The sequence below is a fragment of the Saprolegnia parasitica genome (assembly GCF_000151545.1).
Source record: "Saprolegnia parasitica CBS 223.65 unplaced genomic scaffold supercont2.17, whole genome shotgun sequence".
In the NCBI taxonomy this organism is placed as follows: Eukaryota; Oomycota; class Saprolegniomycetes; order Saprolegniales; family Saprolegniaceae; genus Saprolegnia; species Saprolegnia parasitica.
In genome coordinates, this window is record NW_012156411.1 from 145,411 (window position 1) to 162,702 (window position 17,292).

Here is a 17,292-nt window from a genome sequence, read left to right on the forward strand (position 1 = left end):
AACGACATGGTGGCGCTTGGAAGAGTGGGAAGGTACGGATGAGGTTCGAAGATTGATCACAATCGGCCAGCGCACTCAAAAAAGCACCCATATGGAGAGGCGCACCCACTTTGTCCCATATGGAAAGGCGCACCCACTGTGCCCAGTTAAGTACGTAGCAGCACGTTCACAACCCTGCGGCGGACGTCGCGACCCCTCGGCAGGCGATTGTGCGGCGCGAGTCCCTTGCACGCACATGTAGCTGGCGAGTGTCCTTTGCATGTATTTATTACCCTAGTACCTCGCGCGTGTCCAAGCGGTAGGCATGTATAAGGGGTCCGAGCACACGTGGCGGCATGCTTCAGCGGAGCAGGCCTGCGTCTCGCAATGCATAAATAGCAGCCCAGGTCGCTAGCAATATGCCATAGTATCGCTGGGTACCCACCCTACATGGAATAGATATGTAGTGGTGTTGGCGTACTGGCGATCTCGACCAAGTACAGCGCATGCTCGCAAGTAAGCGTTGCCACATGGCGTGCAGCAGTGCGAGGTGCCAGTGCAGTGCGTGTGATTGTAGTGGGGTCGGCCCTCGATGGGCATGCTCGTATGACCAGGTGGCTGAGTTGTCGATGTGCATCGAATTTCAGCGTCCAGAAAGGCATCCAAGCGTCCGTGATTGGGCAATAAGATCGTGTCAGAGGTGGAAATAGCCAATCAACGACGATTGCGAGGTAAGATTCGACGTCAGCCAGCCTGACGATCGAACAATATATCCTACTGCTCACTTTGCACTTTGCACCATGGCACCGACCAAGACAACCAAGACCAAGCCGCATGGCCGCACGCGCCTCGCCAGCGACGCGGCGCCGCCCAAGCCGTCGCTCATTAGCACGGAGAGCCTTGCGACGGCCATTGCGCGCTGCAAGGACGAGGTCGCCGAGATCGCCGCCGAGTGCCGGGCCAACAACCGCGTCTTCCGTGACATTGAGTTTGATATCGCCGGCAACGAGTACGACTGCCTCAGCTCGCTCACCGACCTCTGGGACTCGACGACGCCGGGTGGTGCGCTCCGCGTCCGCCAGATCTTCAAGGACCCGATCTTCTGCGACGATGGCTTCGACGCCGGTGACATTCAGCAAGGCACGACCGGCAACTGCTGGTTCCTCGCGGCGCTCGCATCAGTGTGCTCGGTACCCCGGGTCATTGAGAACATCTGTGTCGCCCGCGACGAGAAGGTCGGTGTCTACGGCTTCATCTTCTTCAAGGACGGCGAATGGCAGCACGTCATCATCGACGACCAGCTCTACGTGACCCATACCGATTTTGATCACGCGTACGAGTCGTACATTATCAGCGACAAGGCCAAGTACAAGGAGCTTTTGCGCACGGGGTCGCAAGCACTCTTCTTTGGCAAGTCGTCGTCGGCCCGCGAGACGTGGTTGCCGCTGCTGGAGAAGGCGTACACGAAGCTCCACGGCGACTACAAGTCGGTCGAAGGCGGCTTCACGGGCGAAGGCATCGAAGACCTCACGGGCGGTGTCTCGACCAAGGTGCTCATGACCGACATCTTGAACTATGACCGGTTTTGGGCCGAGGAGTTCTCGCGCACCAACGTCGACACGCTCTTCTCCGCTTACATTATCAAGAAGAACTCGGGCTTGGAGTCGCGCTCCGACAACGGCTTGGTGCACCTGCACGCGTACTCGATCCTCAAGGCAGTTGAAGTCAACGGCACGCGCTTCCTCATGATCCGCAACCCGTGGGGGCAGCACGAGTGGAACGGCCGCTGGTCGGACGGCTCGAAAGAGTGGACGCCCGAGTGGATGGCGGCGCTGGATCACAAGTTTGGCGACGACGGCGCGTTCTGGATGCAGTACGAAGACTTTATCGAAGAGTTTACCGAGATCGACCGGACCCGTCTCTATGACGCCACCTGGTTTGTCAACCAAGAGTGGATGGAGTACCGGTCGGCATGGCCAGCTGCGTGGGACCAGCGTGTCTTTCAGTTCTCGCTCTCGACCGACGGGCCGGCCAACATTGTGCTCGCCAAGGCGGACGAGCGCTACTTCCACGGTCTCGAAGGCCCGTTCGAGTACGGGCTCCGCATGGAAGTGCACAAGGTCGGCAACGGTGACGACGGCGAGACCCGGTCGTTTGTCGGACGGTTTGTCCGCAACTACTATGGTCGCAGCATCAGCTTGGAGTTCCCGCACCTTGCAGCTGGCACGTACGACGTCGATCTTATGATTGTCCGCACGTCGACCGGCAACGACTCGGTCCAAGACGTCGTCTCGGACGTCGGCGCTGCCCGGCCGGACAAGCTGCTTCAAATCTGCCAGAATTTCAACGACAGCCGCGCCAAGGCCGTCAACCTCAACGGCGCGTTCGACTTGCTCGCGTTCGCAAGCGGCACGCAGTCGACCGCGTACGAGCAGCAGATCGCGCACGTCGCCAAGATCAACGCCAAGATGCAGGCCAAGATGCAAGCCGCCGCCGAGAAGGCCGAGAACGACGACGGCGAGGAGGACGAAGATGATGAAGAGGAAGAGGACGACGAGGACGATGGTGAAGACAAGTTGTCTGGTGCGGTCGTCATTGGTCTGCGCATCTACACCAAGGACGCGAGCGCGACGGTCGTTGCGTTCGTTGAAAACGACGTTGAGGCAGCGGAAGACGACGAGTAAGCGTGTAAAGTAGTGTCTCTGTAATCCAGCCGGGTCGAATCATTTGTGGAGTATGCAGTGTACCCAGCGTCCATCAGTGCCATCCCTACTTTTGGCTGTACCCAACACAATCGCTTTGGTCCCAGGTCAGTGAGATCATCGTAACCGGTACCTGGCGGGCGGTCCATGTAGAAGAACCCTTTTCGCCGCCGTCGAGTCGACGCCAATACCACACACTACGTCACACCAAGAGCTTGTCATCACAAGTTGCCTCGATGCTGAACGAGCGGGGGGTCACTTCTAGTACTATTAGTACGCGCCATGGCGACAACTATCCTCGCCTGGAACGACCCACGAGACATCTCGTCGTGTTGGTTTTTATGGACCTTCGGATAGCAAGAACGCTGAGCGGACACCGGCGGCAGGCGCTTCTTCGCTGCTCATGTTGGCCGCTTTAAAGTAGCAGTGGCCGCCCGACCACGGGATCCATGAGAAGGCGCCGCACGAGGGTCGGCGCGCGCAGAGATTGCAGCACGCTTCAGGGCTCGTCGACGGCGCGCTGCCAATGTCGGCGCCAGGCGAAATGTCCGTGTTGTCCTTGATGGCCGAGCAGCGCGTGGCGCCAACAAGACCGGAAAACGCATACAGGTGCGGTGTCGCCGGTCCTTTCTCGGATTTGAGCCAGCACCTTTCCGTCTCGCGCGTCCACACAAAGGCCTTGCAGCCCGGCACGAGAGTACACCACGTGCAGCAGTAGAACGGGCTCGCCTCGGCGACGTCCATGAGATCAAAGCCCGCATAGTCGAGGCCGGTTTCGTACAAGCAGGTGGGTGGTCCAGCCACCACACGCTGCACGAGCACGGTCGGTAGCAGTAGCGCCGTCGTCTTCATTGTTGCTGCCGTCAATTGAGAAATGATCGGACGCCAGAACCGACGGCGTCGACAGGCGCCTGCAGAGACGCTCCCGACTAGACAGTGTACGTGGCACTCTGTCGTGCCGACCAGTGTTGCCAACATGGTTTTAAACACGGTTGAATTCCGAGCAGCCAATAGCCATTTTTACCCGCAAAGCAACAGTGTTTAAAACCATGTTTCCAACACTGGTCGGTCCAGTCGGGAGCATATTCACGCACTAGTATCACCAGTATGGCAATGTTGTCGCGAAGGCTTGGACGGTGTCGGCTCCATACGAGACATTTTGAACGCGCGTAGTGCGTAGGCACTTGGCCGCTTGAGGACGCACTGCTGCTTTTGTAAAACAGTTTTTATTCGTTAAGAACGAGCTTGGTGGCTCACGAGCCGCCAAGGCGACGACAACCTAGTCCGTGACGGTCACCTCCTACGCAATCAAAGCCACTGCTCTCTCATTTGTCTGCGGCTCCTGTCGTGACACCGTGCCGTCGCTCACGTGCACTCATAATCTACACAGCATGACGTCCTTTGCACCATAATTTGCTCAATCAAGACCGAACTACTTGCAGGCAACAACCGTGTTGGTGTCCGCCATGCTGGTGGTGGACGAGGCGGGTTAGCTATTTGACTGATACTATCAATTTGGACATGGCTTGAGCTCGTTTGCTCTGCGCCTGGATCTTGGATCGTGTGCGATCCTGGAACCGGTCTTCTCGATCGCTCGGCCTTGCGCGGAAAACCTCTTCCACTTCTTGGAAATGGCCCATCTCAAGGAGGCCACCATCGCACTAGGGGTACACTATTGCGTACCCCTGCATCGCACCTCGCAAGACAACAGCCAGTTTCACATAGTATTCTATCTGTTTAGAAATAATGAGTGTGACGATTGCTTCCACCAACAACGTAACGTTAGTCGCAGCCCTTTTGCCATCATATTCAGGTGTTTATGGCGTGGCTATGATCAAAAGTGTCCGTTTGTCTTTGTTTATCGTGGTCGTGAAGCCGTCAACACCTAGAACAATGGACGCAATTTGCAGCGTCCACCAGAAGGTTCCATTGGCCGAGACAAAGTGCTCGTGGGACGAGGCAGGTGCTTGACGAGACCTCGCGGATGTTCCTGGCATGTTCTCTGGTGGACGTCAGTCATCTCGTCGACGGCCGAGTGATGGTTCTACGCTCACCTCAGGTTTGTTCCCACATGATCGGCACGCTCTCAGCTCCTTCGGCGATAGTCCGACTGTCTTCGTTATCCATCGGTCCAATAGAAGATCGCGACGTGGGCACCTTGGTACAATTCCATTTTCCTCGCACAACACTAATGGGCAACAAGACCTCTTCGACGACGACGACGACGACAGCCAAGCACCACCATGGTGTCGACATGGCGTCTGCCAAAGCTGCTGCAAATGCCCCTATGACCAAGACTGTGACCGAGGCAACGTCGCTGCAGCCCAAGGCCGAGCACCGTCCGTCGCAGCAGCCGTCCACCAACGCCTTCTTACACTACAAATAGACTAATAGACTCGCGCTTGGACTCTGTCCCGATCGATCGACGCTGTCGTCGCATTCCCCTGTCGCATTCCTCACTTTCCATGGCCGAATTTGGCGCCTCTTTTTAACGAAATATTTTCTGTTTTTGGCGTCGACTTGCAGCTCCTTCGTCGAGGGCGTGTCGCCTCTGTGATAGACGATTCACACCGACGACGGCGTTGCGTGGTGCTTCTTGACCAATCAATAAAGTTTAATCGCTGTAATGTACTAAAATCTAAATTTCCATCTATCTATGTAAACACAACCGTGCCCTCTACTTGATGGTCAAGTTGGCGTTGCTGGCCACTTTGGCGTGGATTGAAATGCTCTGAATGTCGGAGAGAGCGCCATCCAGCAAGTGAACGTTTGCCTCGCCGTCTTGCACAACAAGGTAGTACGTGGCGTTTCGTGGGTCGTCCTTCCCGGCCTTGAAGCCGGCGAGGAGAGCGGCGGCGGCAGCTTCGCTCATGACGACACTGCGCGAGTTGGTCATCGCCGAGCTCGCTGTTGACGGCGCCGACTTGGTTTGGACTTGAATGACAGTTTGCTTCTTTGCGCGTAGCTTCTTCTCGGGCAACCCAAAGCACGTCAAGTGCGTTGAGAAGAACCATTGGAGCGTGCAGAGGCGGCGCGCCGAGAGCGTCATTGTCGGGTCGGCCACAATCGAGTCGTCTTCTTGAACGTCGCTGAAGAAATCACAGAGAATCGAGCTGCTGTTGTACACGGCTTGGCGCGCGAGCGTGTGTTTCTTGAGGAGCTTCCAGCGTTTATGATTGAGTCCGTGGTCCAGCGCCGTGACAAGAACGAGGTTCACGATGAGTCCAACCGCGAGCGATGATGCACAGCGCACGTAAAAGCTATCAAACATTTCGATGCGGATGCCGTCGAGCGACTCGGCGTGGCCTTGGAGTTCGATGAACGTATTGTTGCTGTACTCGATAAACTGCGGAATGTACACAAGCACAATCGCGCTCACATACACGCTCACGACGCTCGACCAGTTGAGCCACTCGATGACGTTCGAGTGGCCGGTGAACGCGACCGTGCCGAGCAAATTCCAGAAAATCTTGAGCAATTTCAGCACGGCGCAGTTAAGCCAGAGAAAGCGGAGGCTCAAAAAGAACATTTGGATCGACGGGGCGGCTTGGGGCGCGAGATTGTTGTACACGTTGACGTTGCGGACAAAGATAAAGCAGTTTTGTGTGTCGAGCACAATGCTGATCGAGTAGAGAAACACAAACAAGTCCGAGTTGAAGCAAAACATGTCGGGCGTGAGCGCGTCGCTTTGGTACGGAAACAATTTCGGCGAGATAACGCGCAGAACGTGCGAGACAACGCCCTCCGTTTTCGTCAAGTCGACGTCACGCCAATGGACCGTGAGGCGGCTCGCAATGTAGCCACTGAGCGCAATGAAAATCGCCAGACACCGCGCATACAGCGCGAGGGTTGTGAACGCGTTGCGCGGCTGGATCAAGCCGAGTGTATACGTCGAGCCGTCGATAAACGTACTGGACGAGACGACGATCGTCTTGGCGGTCGCGTTGTACACAAATGTCATGTTGCACGCGCCAAATCCGAGCTCGGCGACCGGGTCGCACGCCGAGCAAAAGTTGCGCGGAAAGAGGCGGAAATACGAAATGCTTTGGGTTTGCGGCAACGACGAATTTGCAAGGACAAACTCGCGTGTGAAGCGCATGTCGACCGCCGACCGACCAGGGATGTACCCAAGGTCCACGAGCTCGGAGCTCTTCATCGCGCGGGTCGCGAGGTTCGCGGTGGCGTCGTCTGTGAACGCGTGCGAGACAGCGTTGCCGCGGTAGAAGGTGACCGTCTCGGTCGTTGTCGCGAGGCGGGTTGTCAGCGCGGACGAGACCGCGACGTTGATGTACGTTTTTTGAAAGGTCGCGCAGAGCGACGTGGCATTTGTGAGCGGGTAGTCGCCGGCCGAGATGACGTACATCTGCTCGCTTTTGCAGCCCAAGCCGCGCACCGTCGTGTTGGCGAGCAGCTGCCCGACGTTCGAGAGGTCGGCGGGCGCGCGCCCTTTGGGAAACGCGTACGTTAGAGCGAGGTCCTTGGCGTAGCGCACGGACGCGACGGGCGTTGCGAAAAAGTACCCGTTCCCAAGCAGATCGTTGATTGCCCAGTTGTTGACGACCAAGTCGACACCCATTGAGACGAAGATGAGGACGCTGACGAGCGGCAGAATGCGCGCGCGCGCGCGGTCGACGAGACGGGCCCAGTCCACACCCTTGAGCGACACCGTCGTCGCCATGCCGCCTTTTTACAAGTTGCGAAACGCGCGCCGTTGAAGTTTTTTTAGCGGGGGTTTCAACGTCGCTGTGTGACGATACTTGACCACCATTTGTGGGAGCGATTGCAGAGCAAATATAGATAGATAGATGGATATATGAGTGCTTTGCCAATGATGTGCCGTAGCTCGCGGATGACTCCTTTATGCCCCACCGAAAGTTTATAAACTACAGTGTAGTAGCAAGGGACATACACAAGTGTAAATAGATATGTTGATGTCTCTTGGGAGCAATATTCCAAGGAAAAATAGGGTCAAGGGCAAATAGGCTGTTGGGTTGGAGGAGGCTAGGGTCGAATGCAAGGCCATGGGTCGTCATTGCTGTGTCTAGCGTTGGGTACCCCACCATCATGCGGCGGTTGGCCCGTTGAACAGCGACAGTTATTACCACAACTGGTATATCTCTTTTACCCCGCGCACGAGACGTACCGCCATTTCCTTGCCGACGGCGACTTTATCACGGACGTGGGGGTCATGCTCCACGCAGCCACGTACCCCATTTTGGGCGCGGTCTCATCAACGACGTTCTCGGCCTGTACCTCTTCTCAATGCCCAAGATGGTCTACAACATACACCAAATTCCAAAGCTCTTAGCCCGTGCGCCGCGCCTGCGTCTGGCTCAATGTCTGGCGCGTCTGGAACGATCGCGTCTTCCGCGAAGAGCTACCACGACCAAGTCCATGGACAATTATTGCCGCGACGGCGACACGCGTCGCGATACTCAGCCTCGTTCCCGAGCCCAATCTTCTCTGGCTTCTGTGACTTTTGACACAACACGAGTGGCCGCGCCAATATCTTGTCCGGCGAATCGCGCTTCCGTCTTCGTCGGCCTCGACCTCGTCCCTGCACCGAGTGTCATAATGAACGAAGGACGTCCGCCATCGTTGCTGTTCGTCGCAACACGCTTTGAGTCGAAAAAGCCACCGCCAAAAACAGCCCCTGCCAGTATGATATCGAAATAGACTCACTTCAACAACGACGCACTTGAACAGCCGCCACGACCGTTGCCAAATATGGAGCCCAAACCATTGTAGCGGTTGCACGACCGAGACGGCATGGTTGGCGTCCGTTCTCGCTCGGACGTGAAAAGATAAATATACCACACGTACGGTAGTAGTGCACCGCTCCACGAGTGTCCGGGTGCGTCAAGCGGACACTCTTCACAACTGGATTTGTCGTTCAGGTGCCAACACATGTCTTTACAAAGACAGTGGTCCTCGCAAGTTGCATCCTTTCCAATTACAAGCGTGAGAGACGACTTCGAAATGGCTACCACCACCACAAGCGTGTGGACTAGATGTCATTAACATTGAATGCTAGTCCGTTTGTCCAGCGCTGGACAATATTGTATTTGGTGATCGTGAAGTGATCCTAGCGAGAATGCGTGCGGCGTCGCGGGATGTCCGGTCCACATACTCTGCCGCGCGGTGACACCACTAGGCAGTCATGACATGGAAATTTGAGCGGAGCAGGACGAGACGGGAATTTTTGAGCTGATTATGGTACCGCGGGTCTCGCGATCTCTTGAAATTTCTACAAACACCTTGCCGCGATGTGATAGTCTACACATCTGTTGTACTTTCGTGGCACTCATTAGGCATATCGCACATGCTGTCGGGCAACGTAACGCGTTCGTACCACGCACATGGGGGGGCTCACTACGGTACCGCCGCAGCTGACTGTACCACGACCCCTCCATGGCACTCGATGGACTCGAGGGCCTCCCATATCGTGTCGAACGAGCGAGCTGAGTGCATCGCTTCCGATGCCCCTATTTTTTCTATGTCGTATTTCAACCGCGCACGCTGTACATCGTCGTCGCTTGCTGCCTTTTGCGATTCAGAGGTGGTGTTCGTCAGATGGCCGCGAGCATCCAGCAGCACCAAAGCGCGATTCAAAGCTACACTGGATTTCCTCCTCTCGTTGGTCATATGGAAGGAATAATTTAAGCCGACGACCAGCGCAACCACAACACAATGTGGAGGATCACTTTCCAAATCCCTCGACGCCATGCTCCGTGCCAAGCCGTTCGTGCTCGGCCTCGGGTGCCTCGCGCTCTTCGTCATCGTCTTCAACACGCTCTCCGTCGTGCACTTGGCCCACCTCGAGCGCACGTTGCGGCAAGGGGACACGCCTCCCCGCTACACCCCGCGCAAACTTCATTTTTTGACGCTCGCCGACGACCCGCGCCCCGCAATCTGCCTCGTCGCCGCCGCCGTGCACGCGATGGGCCATCAGCTGCAGGTGCTGGCGTGGAATCACTCGACGAAATTCTTCGACAACACGTCGTGCGGGGCCCAGTGCGGGGCCAATACCGCCAACGACTTTCGCGTCGGACAGCAGAAAAAGACCCACTGGCTGCACCACTACATCGAGTCGCACCCGGATTTGCACGACGACGACCTGCTTTTGTACACGGACGCCTATGACGTGGTCGTACAAATGCCAATGGACGTGCTCACGCAGCGCTTCTTGCGCCAAACGAAAGGGCAGCGCGGCATCCTCTTCAACGCCGAGCCCACCTGCGGCGACTCGTTCACCCTTGGCGGCGACTACGGCGACCAGCTGCGCGCCGCGTCCTTTGACGTGCGTTTAAACACGTCGTCATCCGCGCGGTCCGTGCGCGGGTCCTACATGTGCGACGAAATCCGGGCTCGGTCCGTCGCGCAAAGTGTACGCTCATATTTGCATCTTGGACATGGAAAACGCTTGATAGACTGATACACTGATACGATGTAGCATGGCACAGGCCCGAATCTGTTTCTTGGCTCGGGGGGCATCCTCGGCGACGTTGCAAGCGTCCGCGCGTATCTCCGCCGCGTCAAGCAAGTGCACAAGGCGCAGCAAGACGCCTACGAAGCTGGGACAAGTCCCTTCTTCTTTTACGGCGACCAAATCTCGTTTCAGCTCGCGTACGTGCAATTTCCCGAGCTCAACGCGCAGGTCGACCGTGACGGCGACATCTTCTTTGTCGTGTCGTCGAGCGTTGCGCACGGGACGTTCGAGCACCTCACGCCCAACAGCGGGTGTTCGTCAGCGTACTATGTCAACGGCAGCGGCAGCCGCTTGACGTGGAGTGGGTCGGCGCCGGTCTTTTTTCATTTCCCCGGCGGCTTCAAGTTTATGTACGCCTCCTGCGCGCGCGCTGTCACTGCGCACTTGGTGCACTCAGCCAAGCAACCACCGGTCATGTACGACGTCGACCGTCAAGTGCCCATTGCCATTGCGTCCATTTGCCCCGAATATGCACCTAGCACATAGAGTCGTTGATACAAGTGTTGACGTATTTCATGGAGCTCCCTACCCTTCCCCCAACCCTACGACAACCCTACGAGCCATTGCGGAAGGAGTGGAGGACGTAGGAAGCCTCGAGACAGATCGGACAAAGCTAGAAAACAGAGTCGAAAAGTTTCGACATCATATTTGAAAGCAAATAAAGTACGATTCATGCAGCAATCTGCCTTATCTCGTACATGGTATCAACAAAGTGTGGTAGGCGGTGTCGGGCATGCGGGACAAAAACAGCTCTCCATGGGTCACTCTTTGGTGAGGTCGCGGAAGCGTTGACGGCACAGCTATGACGGACTAGGAGGCGATGTTGACACAGCATCAGCATCGAGCTACGTACGAGGATGTGGGCACGGTGGTCGTGGACGAGTCTCGCACACATCACTTCTTATAGTAAGCAGCCATACACAACGACTCGCCACGTCTGGACAGCCGTGCACACCAAACACTGGCACTCTGCTCTTGGAATGCCACATCGTTACTCCATCACTTGTACGTTGCGGGCTCCGGGGCTTGACGCGCTCGCCAAGAAAGCGAATTGAGAGAAGAGACATATTGAACAGCGCTATCGATGTGTCTCGTTGATAGCCCCGCGCACGAGGTGCCAATTCCGACACAAACCTAACCCCAACAGTCGCTCAAGCGAACAACTGCCACACCCTCCAACAAGATCGGACTCTTGAATTTACCACTCTGAACCTTTCTTACGCCTCCCTGAGGCCGTGTTCGGTGTAAAAAGTGATCCGGTTGGCATCGACGAATCCACCAGTGATCCTACGAATCCACCAGTGAATCCTGGCCGATTCACTTTTGCCTCGATCCACCAGGATCCACCAAAAAATGAAAACCAAACACGGCCTTATCGACGGACGAAATGCCGTGCGAGTCGCCAAGTCGGCTTTGAATGTACTAATATGCAGGCAGGATGTTGAGATCGACTGCGACTACGAGCACCTTATTTTTCTCGATTTTCGATGGAATAAATGGAGTGGTATAGTTGAATAGGATCTTATGTGGGGTTAGAGCCACATGGACGCATCGTCGGCTGCCTTGTCGTCGTGCACCATTGCGCTCGTCGATTTAGAGCGTGGGCTCATGGCCGGTCGCGGCGCCTCGGTGATCGAGAGCGACCGGGTAAAGATCTTGAGCCGCTCCATTTCCTGCGCCTGGAGTTCTTCGCGCACGAGCTGGTCCTGCATCATCTTCTGCGTTGCCGCCAACGTCGCCTTGTGCAGTGCTATCTCGTCGCGGAGCCGGAGCACCTCGTCTTCGTCGGCTTCCTTCATCTGGTGGGCGAGTGCGTGCGTCTGTTGCTGCTTCGCGAGCTCCTCCTTGAGGGCCTCGATTTCGTCTTCGAGCTTGGACGCATACGCGTCTTGCGTCACGGGCTTGAACTTGTGGAATTTCTCAATCTTTGGGAGCATGAGCAACCCGTGGAGCTCGTTGACGAGCGCCCGACGCGTCGCGTCGCGATCTACGCACAAAATCAGCGGCCATACGTTAAGCGATGCATGGTACCCGTCTCGATGGACGGCTGGCGCGACGGCGACGGTGGCGGACCGGCCTTGGGCGACGATGGCGCTGGCGGGAGGCTCATTTGCCGGTCGAGCTTGGTCACAATGCTACGGCTCGACGCTTGCAGCTGTGCAATTTCCAGTTGCATCTTTTGGATCATGGCCTCCTTCTCTTCGTCGGCGGTCACGGGCCCAGGCTTCTCGACCGTGATGGTGAGCACGAGCTGCGAGTTGACGCGCTGCTTGCGAAACTCGTCGGGCACGGCGAGCGTAAACGACCGGCGCTTGGCTTCGTTTTGCTGCTCGAATTGCGCGAGCGGGAGCACCGCCGTGCCAATGAGATCGTCGTCGCTCGCGCTGTCGTGGTCGTACACTTGCACGTCAAGGACTTTTGTAAACATGTCCCCTTGCGTCAAATGGAACTCGTAGCAGCAGTTGTCCCAGACAGGGTTAAGGTCTTTTGGGATCACGGGGCTCTTGTGGCGCTGCGACTCGACCGAGAAGATGACATACGGGTCGCTCGTCGCCTTGCGCAAGAGGGCAAAGTCCGCCGCCGCCAAGTCCATGGCCTGGTGCAACTCAACCTTGAGGAGGCGGGGCACGAACGAGCCGTCGACAACGTGCTCGCCCGCAATGACCTCGATCGAGAGGTACAGCTGACTGTTGACCTTTTGCCGCTCAAACTCGGCGGGCACGTTCAAGTTGTACGAGCGCATCTTGGCACTGCTGTCGAGGCCGTCAATCTGTTTGGCAAACTGCGCGAGCGGGATCGCGAGCGTCCCAATGATGTCGTCCGCCGACAGATCGTCCTCGTCCATGACCTGGATGTCGAGCACCTTAGTGTACAAGTCGCCTTGCGTAATGTTGAAGTCGTATACGCAGCCTTCCCAGACCGGGTTGAGCTCGCGCAGCAGCACTGGCGTCTTGAAGCGCTGCCGGTCGATCGAGAGAATCACATACGGGTCGCTCGTCGCCTTGCGCAAGAGGGCAAAGTCCGCGGCCGCCAAGTCGGTCGCCTTGTGCACGTGGACGCGCAGAGTGCATGGGCGGTAGGTCGCCATGATGCTTGTCGGCGTCCTGGAAATGACAAAGTGGCGGCTGCGACACAAAAATAGAAAAAGACAGCGTTTTAAAATACAACCTTTCTCTTGGTTTCAGTATGCAGCGTTGACGAGCGTGCCCCCGCTGGGCGACCGGTATATCTAAAAGCACGCCACTTTGGCTCGCGGGGCCAAAGTGATCGGCGACATTAGCCTCGCGTTCGCATCCTGTATATACCGTGTCGAGGTAACCACCTGTGCACGCTGTATACAGCGCCCAGGCTTGGCACCATCACATGCACAATACAGGGCGAGGCGCCTACGATCCAGCCTGTGGTTGCGTTGGTTTAGCCAACATCAATGTCTCTCCCAGTCGGTGCGGCATATTCCATTTCTCGTATCAGTCTCACTGTCAAAGGTTGTCGGTAGCGTCCAGAGATTGTTTCATCGAAGCAGGTGGCCGACCCCACGACGCGAGAAGGGCCGAGTACCTTGAAGAAGTGTGCGTCGACATCTTCATTCTGGCTCCAAGATCCTTGAAGAGGATCCTAGCTACTCGCTTCTAGAACGATCGCACGCGGGCTCAGCGATCCAAGGCGCCTGGGACCGACGTCCCTGCATGGGCAAAGGAGCCCGACGCATGTTTTCCATAGAGAAAGTCTACACGTATTACCACTGTCGTTTGGCCATGGCCGCGCCACCGCGTCCCATGCAAGCACCGAGGACAAAAAGGATAAAACGACATTCAAATGAGACAGATATGGTAAATGCAGTCCGATTCGCTCGCTAACAGCATGGGTATGCAATGCAAACAGAGTCGACCCCACGAGTTTGAGCTATCCAGGGCCGTGTATATACCGTCATCGCGTTGTAGCGTCTCCATCAAGTACCCATACAGCAGCAACGTCGAGGCAGTCGCGTGAGGGCCGATCCCGATGACTCCGAAATGGGTATGGTATAGAAAAACCTATAGTGTGGATCTTGTCGAAACGACGCGCAACATGGCGGCGACCAAGTCCCGGACCGGCCGCAAGGTACTCGATACCAAAACCGGCAAGATCGTCGCAGAGCTCAAGGAAGACTCGATTCGCCTACGCGTCTTTGATCCAGAGAACACCGACGTCGCCACCAACCCATACCGAGCCATTACCCGCGCCAACCTCCGCTTGTGCGTCAACCTCCACCACGATCGCATGTGATTTTCACGCGAGTAGAAAGGTCGTCAATCGGCTCTTTCACTGCAACGCATATTATGCGCGTGACCCATTTGGCAGTACGTGGACGCGATGACGACAGCGCGTTGTACGAAATGATGCTAGTGGTGCTATGGCCGCGCGAGTGGCAGCTCAAGATGATGCCTGCGACGCTCTCCGAGCCGTGGTGCTACGACATCGTCGAGAGCGACGAGCCGCTGCCCTATGATGATGCTATGGACCCGCGCTACGAAGGCTACACGGTGATTAAAGTGGCCAATGTCCCGAAAGAGGTGCCAGACAGCTTCCTATTGCAGTCCTTCTGATCGTTTTCTCTCCATGCTAGTGCACCGAGATGGACTTACGGCACTGGCTTCTCCACGGCCTTCTCATGGACTACGACCAAATCCACGACGCAAAGTTCAAGCTCTCGGTGCTGGAAAAGAAGAAGGACCTCCTCCTCGACCGCCTCGAGACCGTTGGCACGATGCAAGTGGTACGCGCGGGTTTTGACTTGGATATGAACAACGACAACGATTGCCAAGTCGACGTACTATTATGGTGCTAGAGCGGAAAGAAGGCGGAGCAGGTCGACACGCGGCAGCAAGTCACGCGGGCCATCAATGCGCAACAGCAAACCTTGGACAATCAAATTCAAACGACAAAGGAGTGCATCAAGCGCTGGACGCGGCTCTTTCTGAGCGAACCCGTCACCCTGAGTTACCTCAAAGACGGCGTAAGCATCCCATTTTATGGAATTCTACAACCAAACATCGATAGACCGAGCACCGGTTTGTCGACGCGGCCAAGGAAAACGTACTCTGAACTTGGATTGAATTGCGATTGCAACCACTTGCGATATTCTAGGAGAAGGAAAAATACCACTGGTTCGCCGACTTTACGAGTCTGCGTGGCCACGACCTTGCGCTCATGGTGCAACGGCACCTTCGATATGTGTCTACAATCGTAAGACAATATTGTATGTAGGCCATCCACAAACGCGACTGGGGGGACCTCCGCTTGGCCAAAACGCGCCCTGTACCGTCCGTCTCGTGCGACGAATTTGACGACCCATCGCTGGAAGTCAACATGCGCATGGTGCGCATCTCCCGCGTCAAGCACGGCCCTGGCGGTGTGCAAAATATCGCTCTATCACTTCTGAAAATGTCGATAACGAGTAGATTTCTATGCCACCGACGACCTGCCGACCGACGATGACTTTCATTTTAGCTCGATCGATGCCATGTACCGTGGAGCGTGGGTCGACGGCACAAAGCATGACCCCAAGGCCATCGAGTACACGAATTATGGCGTCTACAAGGGCAGCTACGAGTACAACGTGCGACGCGGCTACGGTATTATATCCCCTGCATCATTTCGTGCCCCATGTCTTTCTTGTGGTAGGGGTCATGGTCTATGGCCGCGGCGACGAATATGCGGGCGACTTTGACGTCCCTCGGTCCAAGTACGAGCTACGACCCAAGCCCGAACCGTACCCTAAGCCCGTGCTGCCAACGCAATTCCAAATCGGTGTCCCTCACGGCACAGGGACCATCAAGTTTGCAGATGGCGCCACGTACGACACTATTGTCTTGACTTTGAAAGCGAACACATGACCGAGTAGGTACGAAGGCGAGATGGAGAACGGCCAGGTCACGGGTCGTGGGCGCTACGTCTCATCCGCGGGTGTAATCGAAGAAGGCATCTTCTTCGAAGGTCTCTTGCACGGTCCTGGGTACCGCAAGGAGCCCAACGGGTTCGCCCTCTTGCCTCATGACACAACCCGAGCCCTACCCTACCCCTAGGCTGTGCGAGGAAGGTGTGTTTGAGCACGGCGTTCTGAACGGACTGGGGACGCAGACCAACCAGTACAACGACGTCTATCACGGCTCGTTTCGAGATGGTAGGAAAAAGCGTTTGAAGTACAAGTGGACCGACATTGATGTAGGTGCCAAGTGCGGCCGCGGTGTGCTGGAATCCCACGACGGCAGCACATTGAGAGCCTTTTGGTACAATGATCTGCCCTCTGGTCGTGGCGACCTCGCGTACCACCAGACGTTGCCGTCCGATCCAGAGGTCCATGACAAAAAAAGCCCGCATTGCCGCTTACCAGATGTCGGCGTAGACCAGTGTTCGGTTTCTGTATGAAGGGTCGTTTAGTCAAGGCAAGGTCAAGGGCCGCCATCGCCACATTGACGTCGACCACGCGACGATCGGGCACATTCCTTTCACGACCTATGGAAAGAGTCCCGTGCACTTGGCCTATCCCATGGCCTTGGGCAGTGCGCTCTACAAGCAGCAGTGGCGCCGACACAAGTTGCCAAACAATATTCGAGTACAATGACTCAGCCCGAGTCATGTAGAAACCTCCGTCGGCGCGCCGATCGTGAGGATGCCTACAAGGACGGCCAAGAGCGCGCGAATCTCAAGTTGGTTTTCGACGGAAATACCTTTCTCATCGGAAGTGTAGACTCTACTACGAGCTGCTCGATGATTTTTACGAAGCGTGGGCCGACCACGTTCGATCGCTGAGCCACCCGGACGCGCCCCTGACCGAGGAGCAGCTCTTGCGGCAGCGCCAAGAACGGGTAAAACAATTTAGACTAGTATGTCGCAAAATTGTCTATCGAACCATTGGTTCTAGCTGCGCATTGGCAAACCGAAGAAGACGCTGGCGCACTTTCCATCCTATCTCCAGCGGGTGCCGCTTCGGTTCAAGGATGCAATTACATTGGGGCTCTTAGCGCATGAGAATGCCGAAGAAGAGACGCGCATACGCCGACGCCTCGTCGTTCCGCCAGAGTAATCACGCGGCGTGGTTGGCCCACAACGACGGCCGACGAGCTCCCACGTCAGTGGTAC

General features: G+C 56.4%; 6 protein-coding genes across 6 annotated transcripts; 3 read left to right on the top strand and 3 right to left on the bottom strand.

The window, feature by feature from the left end:
- Positions 1 to 779: 779 nt before the first annotated feature.
- On the top strand, positions 780 to 2,663 carry SPRG_19933 (hypothetical protein; the record flags this gene model as incomplete). The annotated part of the gene is made up of 1 exon (XM_012344387.1): positions 780 to 2,663. The coding sequence occupies one exon, from the start codon at positions 780 to 782 to the stop codon at positions 2,661 to 2,663; it is 1,884 nt and encodes a 627-aa protein (XP_012199777.1).
- A 357-nt stretch (positions 2,664 to 3,020) lies between these two features.
- SPRG_05523 (hypothetical protein) lies at positions 3,021 to 3,533 on the bottom strand (the record flags this gene model as incomplete). Its single annotated transcript, XM_012344242.1, has 1 exon — positions 3,021 to 3,533. The coding sequence occupies one exon, from the start codon at positions 3,531 to 3,533 to the stop codon at positions 3,021 to 3,023; it is 513 nt and encodes a 170-aa protein (XP_012199632.1).
- A 1,738-nt stretch (positions 3,534 to 5,271) lies between these two features.
- On the bottom strand, positions 5,272 to 7,375 carry SPRG_05524 (hypothetical protein). The gene has a single exon (XM_012344243.1). It carries the CDS (start codon positions 7,357 to 7,359, stop codon positions 5,359 to 5,361), a length of 2,001 nt encoding a protein of 666 aa, XP_012199633.1. The 5' UTR covers positions 7,360 to 7,375; the 3' UTR covers positions 5,272 to 5,358.
- A 2,030-nt stretch (positions 7,376 to 9,405) lies between these two features.
- Positions 9,406 to 10,656, top strand: SPRG_05525 (hypothetical protein; the record flags this gene model as incomplete). Its single annotated transcript, XM_012344244.1, has 2 exons — positions 9,406 to 10,068; positions 10,135 to 10,656. The coding sequence occupies 2 exons, from the start codon at positions 9,406 to 9,408 to the stop codon at positions 10,654 to 10,656; spliced, it is 1,185 nt and encodes a 394-aa protein (XP_012199634.1).
- A 977-nt stretch (positions 10,657 to 11,633) lies between these two features.
- SPRG_05526 (hypothetical protein) lies at positions 11,634 to 13,294 on the bottom strand. Its single transcript, XM_012344245.1, has 2 exons — positions 12,202 to 13,294; positions 11,634 to 12,157 (listed from the first exon to the last, which is right to left on the bottom strand). The coding sequence occupies exons 1-2, from the start codon at positions 13,256 to 13,258 to the stop codon at positions 11,703 to 11,705; spliced, it is 1,512 nt and encodes a 503-aa protein (XP_012199635.1). The 5' UTR covers positions 13,259 to 13,294; the 3' UTR covers positions 11,634 to 11,702.
- A 907-nt stretch (positions 13,295 to 14,201) lies between these two features.
- On the top strand, positions 14,202 to 17,292 carry SPRG_05527 (hypothetical protein). The gene is made up of 17 exons (XM_012344246.1): positions 14,202 to 14,405; positions 14,452 to 14,510; positions 14,557 to 14,723; positions 14,777 to 14,926; positions 14,999 to 15,166; positions 15,211 to 15,246; positions 15,298 to 15,363; positions 15,418 to 15,562; positions 15,612 to 15,785; positions 15,835 to 16,006; positions 16,055 to 16,186; positions 16,236 to 16,333; positions 16,379 to 16,506; positions 16,556 to 16,746; positions 16,794 to 16,859; positions 16,901 to 17,018; positions 17,075 to 17,292. Exons 1-17 carry the CDS (start codon positions 14,239 to 14,241, stop codon positions 17,234 to 17,236), a joined length of 2,199 nt encoding a protein of 732 aa, XP_012199636.1. The 5' UTR covers positions 14,202 to 14,238; the 3' UTR covers positions 17,237 to 17,292.

Bases quoted from the DNA above. Each gene is read 5' to 3' on its own strand.
- SPRG_05524 (XM_012344243.1), bottom strand. From the start codon at position 7,359: ATGGCGACGACGGTGTCGCTCAAGGGTGTGGACTGGGCCCGTCTCGTC.
- SPRG_05526 (XM_012344245.1), bottom strand. From the start codon at position 13,258: ATGGCGACCTACCGCCCATGCACTCTGCGCGTCCACGTGCACAAGGCG. The intron at 12,158-12,201 runs GTACCATGCATC...TTTTGTGCGTAG, and splicing joins CCAGCCGTCCATCGAGACGG to ATCGCGACGCGACGCGTCGG.
- SPRG_05527 (XM_012344246.1), top strand. From the start codon at position 14,239: ATGGCGGCGACCAAGTCCCGGACCGGCCGCAAGGTACTCGATACCAAA. The intron at 14,724-14,776 runs GTGCCAGACAGC...TCTCCATGCTAG, and splicing joins TGGCCAATGTCCCGAAAGAG to TGCACCGAGATGGACTTACG. The intron at 17,019-17,074 runs GTAAAACAATTT...CATTGGTTCTAG, and splicing joins TGCGGCAGCGCCAAGAACGG to CTGCGCATTGGCAAACCGAA.